This window comes from Nestor notabilis, unplaced genomic scaffold (assembly GCF_000696875.1).
Source record: "Nestor notabilis isolate BGI_N333 unplaced genomic scaffold, ASM69687v1 scaffold16386, whole genome shotgun sequence".
NCBI lineage: Eukaryota > Metazoa > Chordata > Aves > Psittaciformes > Psittacidae > Nestor > Nestor notabilis.
Window position 1 is genome coordinate 7,755 of NW_009934384.1, and position 5,012 is coordinate 12,766.

At 47.0% G+C, this 5,012-nt stretch overlaps 1 protein-coding gene across 1 annotated transcript; it reads right to left on the minus strand.

The window, feature by feature from the left end:
- Positions 1 to 15: 15 nt before the first annotated feature.
- Positions 16 to 4,474, minus strand: TFAP2A (transcription factor AP-2 alpha (activating enhancer binding protein 2 alpha); the record flags this gene model as incomplete). The annotated part of the gene is made up of 3 exons (XM_010017323.1): positions 16 to 304; positions 1,847 to 1,988; positions 4,336 to 4,474. Coding segments are annotated over 3 exons (570 nt in total), but the record flags the coding sequence as incomplete, so codon positions are not given.
- Positions 4,475 to 5,012: the final 538 nt, after the last annotated feature.

Below are 5,012 nucleotides of genomic sequence, written 5' to 3' on the forward strand. Positions count from 1 at the left end.
AGTGGGGGGGGATCCTCACTTTCGGTGCTTCTCCTCTTTGTCGCCGCTTTTGGTGCTGTTGTCTGTGTGGCTGTTGGGATTGTTGCTGAGGTACATTTTGTCCATGGCCTTGAGCGCCTCGGTGAGATAGTTCTGCAGGGCAGTGACGGCAGCACACACCGCCGGGCTCCCGAAGCCGTGTGAGATGAGGTTGAAGTGGGTCAGGCAGCTCTGGATGCCCGGCTCCAAAATGGGGTTGGGCCGCGAGTTCCCCAGGGGAGATCGGTCCTGAGCCAGCAGGTCGGTGAACTCTTTACAGATCTGTCTGTAGCACAAATGGAGCAGAGAGGCAGAGGGAGGGAGGGCAAGAGAGAGGGAAAGAAATGAACCATCACTGGCGGCAGCAAAGCCTCTGCATTCTCCCTGCTAGATTACACAAGCCCCTGGATCAAGGGGGCTGCTGCCCCCGAGTGCACACACGCTCTCTTACCTCTCCCTCTCTTCTCTACTCATCCTTTCCCCTAATTCTCACACTTCCCTGGCATGCACAAACCTTTTCCCTTCACCTCGCATGCACACACACGACTGTGCACACACATCATGCCCTGGCCCTGGCCAGCACACAGGCAAGTTAACAGGCACAGAGATACACACACCTCCTGCATCGCAGCCCCCTGCATCCTCCCCACAAACACATGTCCCTGATCAGCTGGGTTTTGGAGCAGCACAAGGTTTAAAGTTCCTCAGCAGGGCAGACGGGAGTAGATGGGGTGCAATATTCAAAGGGATTTATCTGTGTCTTGGAAGATACTTTTCTGGGGGGGAACTGAAGAGAGGCACGGGCGCCTCTTCCTTCACAAGGCTAAAACATGCCTGTGTGTCAGGAAGTAAGAGCGAGGGCAAAGAAGGGAATTGAGGCTTTAAATTAGGGTATTCTGAGACATCTATGTATGTACATCTCCATCTTCAAATCCAAAGGGACCTTCCCACGCAGGGGAAGGCTGACGCCAACTGGGGTCTGGAAATTTCCTTCCAGGGAGGTGGGAAGAGAGGATACAAGGGCACAGTGCAGAAGTTAGGTTAAACCATCCCCTCACTGCACAGACGGTTGGGGAAATAACACACCTTACAGCAAAAGAGCTCAGAGGCGTGTTGAAACAGTTTGTATTCTAAAAACTCACATTAATGCCTTCCAGCCGTAAAGTGGCTCCCATCTTCTGCCTGCTTCCTCTGGCACTGTGCCCTTTGGTGACACCTCCATTGGTAATTAAGGGCTACTAAACAACCCTTTTCATTTCCAGCAAACGTATCAAACCTATCTTTTCCTGCCCATGCGCCACCTGGAAGCCTAGGCAACCCCAGCAATGGCAAAGTCCGCTAGCACTTTAACTGCATGCAGATTGTGGAGTTTAAAATACATTTTTAATATCCCAGTATTCAGTGAGTAACAGAACCGCTTAGGCAGAAAGAACCATTGCCGATTTTAATGAACTCAAATCAGTTTAATGTGCCGATTCTATTTTACTGTCAATGGGAAGGAAGCTTTCCCCTTCTACCTAAATTAAGAAGCTAAGTGAAAAGGCCTGGAAAATGTTTTGCTCTGAAGAATTACCGCTTTTTCTTTAACTAAACATCCACCCACAATTTTCACGGCTCGCTTTCAAGGTAATCTGCGCAAACTTGATGGAAACCAAGCTGGGTGATAGAGTTCTCCCATAGCAGGAGGGCAAACACACCCCCTCCTCACCATTTGCAAACCCATCAGCCACTGGCTATGTGGCAAATGCTCACAAATAAAAGCCCCAAACCCGGGTTTGTTGCCTGCCCCTCACTCCTGTGCAGCACACCAGAAAGGTAAATGTCTTACTTTGTAGCTAGAAGCATGTTTTTTCTTGTGACTTGCTCGTTTGGATCGGAATGTTGTCGGTTGAGAAATTCAGCTACTGCTTTGGCAGGAAATTCTGTCTCACAAACGTACCCAAAGTCTCTAGCTAGATGTACTGCTTCTCCTGAAAAGGGAGGCACGAGTGGGGATGGGAAGAAAACACACGGCTCATCAGTACATATCGCACAGAGAAAAACATCCATTAGAAAGAGAAGTGGGCTACATTCTACTTGGGCTTTTCTTCTAAAAGGCTTGGACCTTTTTTCCTTTGAAAAAGGTAGGGTAAGAAATGCTAATTACGTCTTATCTTGCAGGAGTTTTCTTTGCTTCAGTCAGAGCAATGCAAATGTGTATTTTCATGACAATCCTTACAAGTAAAAAAATTCTTATGCAAGATTTCAAAGTTTACATTGACTAGCAGATACTTTTAGACAGACAGGCTCCATCCACCTCGAATATGCGCTTAGATTTACATATCCATGCCTCTACACAGCCATTTACCTACATTTCATTCACTGCTATTCACTCTGGAAATGTTTGCGTGCCTCAGCCACCTCTCTTATACTCTTTTGCAATGCATCAATGATTAATATTGATCATAATTACTCCTAGAGCTCTTCTAAATAAAATGCATTAAACAGCTAAGTGTTTAAAATTTAACTTGATCGCATATAATTATATGTTCACCCCCAAACGATTAACCATGAGAATTTTAGGGTCATTCCACTGAGTCTGTCTGTTTTGTTGATTTTCAAATCTTTGGTTTTAATTTCCTGAACCAGTTGGTTTTTACTGCAGGGCTTCCTGCCATTAGCTCTAGCTCCGGAAGAACGCATGCGCCAATTAGAGCTTCAAAGCCTCAGTCCAGTGAGCTTGTTTCCATAAAATGGAGCGGATCATAAACAATAACAGTACTCTAGAAACTGCCTCATCGCTACAGGACTCAAAGCCACAGCAATGTTTATACTGTCATCCCCCCAAAAATTAGCCACCATTGCACAGTTATCTGGAGATGGGCCTCTGGTTTTGTTTTGGTTTACAAAAAAAAAAAAAAAAAAAATCATTCTTTTAAAGCCATTGTATATGAAAGCCAAACAGAACAATAGATTACCATAAAACCTGCTCCATATTCATTAACATCACAAATAAAGTCAAGCAGCTACCAAATCTAGACTTTTTACAAGTTTTCCCCTCGTGATTTTCACTACAGCGCATGGATGCAATGGCAAAGCCTTTTCAGAAACACGAAGGCACAGTAATTTTCACTCAGCATAAATATAGTGGGACCACTAATCCTGGTGTTTAAATAAATCGAAGCCTGGCGTCGCACAGCGCTTCTTTCCCCATCCCTTTGAACATGAAACATCTCTCGCAGAATGCAAAGGGACGACAAAACAAAGCAACAAATTCCCTCCTACACAACCAAACTTCAGCAAACCTGCGCAGCCCAGGCTGAGGTTAAAAGCGCTTTGCAGACTGAACTGGTCCCAAAATGCAGTCAGACCCGTAAGTGACGGGAAAGGAGGAGGATCTATTTTCTGGCTTTGGGCTTACTTTGTGCCGGGCTGTGTGATACAGAAACTGCTTCAGAACTAGATGACTGCAAACTCTAGATTCCCACCTCCTGTTTCCAACAGCACAGGGTATTCCAAAGCATTAGACATTAAGTTGCACCTTTTCTGGCCATGGCAAAGCAGAAGAGAATGATATAGCCAAGGGAACATGTGTTCTGAAAATGAGAACCAAAAGGGAGTGGGGGCTGGTGGTGGTGGTGCAACTTTGAGGCTTTCAGGACACCATTAATTCATGGCTGAGGTCAAGGATTCCCAAATTAATTCAGGAAGTAATGGTCACGCATTTCTCAAATGCAGATGTCAGAAAACTTAAATGATTTACTTTTATGTGGCTGCAGGCTGGGAGGAGAACAAACCTAAAGTAGCTGCAGTTTCTGACATTTAAAATTGCTTGGTTGTCCACCTGTGGCAGAATGAGAGCAGCGAAGCTTTAGAGGCTCTGCTACCCATAACTTCCAACTCAACACTCCGGGGTCTTTTACAAGGTTGAGGCCACAACCCCCATGAGCAGGGATCCTTCCCATGCTGCTCCCAGTGAGATCTGCCTACTCTAGGAAGGGATTACTCACTTGAACAAGGGAGCAAAATAGGGCCCTGAAAACATCTAGCTCAGAGACTTAAAAGCAAATAAATGGTAGAATGCAACACTACGAGTCTGCAGGACTCACACAGTCCCGCTTCAGGTCAAAACAAAAAGAAAGGCACGCAATTAACATTTTTTTCCGAGGCATAGAAAATAACACCCTTACAATTTCCAACAAGCAGCACTGACTCTGGGGGGAAAAACCCAAAAACAACAAACCCAACAAACAACAAAACACAACCCAACACCAAGTCTTCTCCCATTAAGCAAAAGCAACAGGCATATTTTCCAAAGGAGCCCTCCCAGTCACTTACCCTCCACGAGTGACGTGAGCAAGGTAACGTTAGCAGCTTTACGCCTCCCGGCTGGCAGGTTTAATCCTATTTTGTCCAGTTTCTCCCGCAGAGATCTTCCTCCGTTTTTAGACTTTGCCCTGTTCCGCACAGAAAGGCATTAAGAAAGCGGGCTGGTGGGGGGCACCCACTCCCACTCTGTGTCCCAGTCACGGATCGCCCCAACATCACCTTCCCACAGAGAGGAGTGAAGTGGTGGGAGAGCATGGTTATGGGGAGCTGAAAAGCGAATGCTGCTGAAAGCACTCTCGGACATAGGGATGGGCCTTTGGGTGGCTCCATGTCTAGGGAAAAGGAGCCCTCCCTCACTAAGGTCTGGATCAGCCCCCAGGCCATTGGGAAGCCCTGACTGGAGGCAGCTATCAGAGCTTCAAGGTAACATAGACCCAGGATAGCTTCTTCCCGCAGACCCAGGCAGCAGCCTTCACGGGAGGTGTCAGATTTATACGCCAGCAGCCCCTGAGCATCACTGCCCTCTCACTTATCCCTCCATGGCCCATCTGTGGCTTTTTGGCCAAGCCGAACCAACCCAGGCTGTGGAGGTGGGAGCTGGCTTAATTAATCCTGGATGCTATTCCCTGCCCAGGAACTGCGTAATTGCCTGGGTGAGGCCACAGGCCCAGGACAGCAGAGTGGGT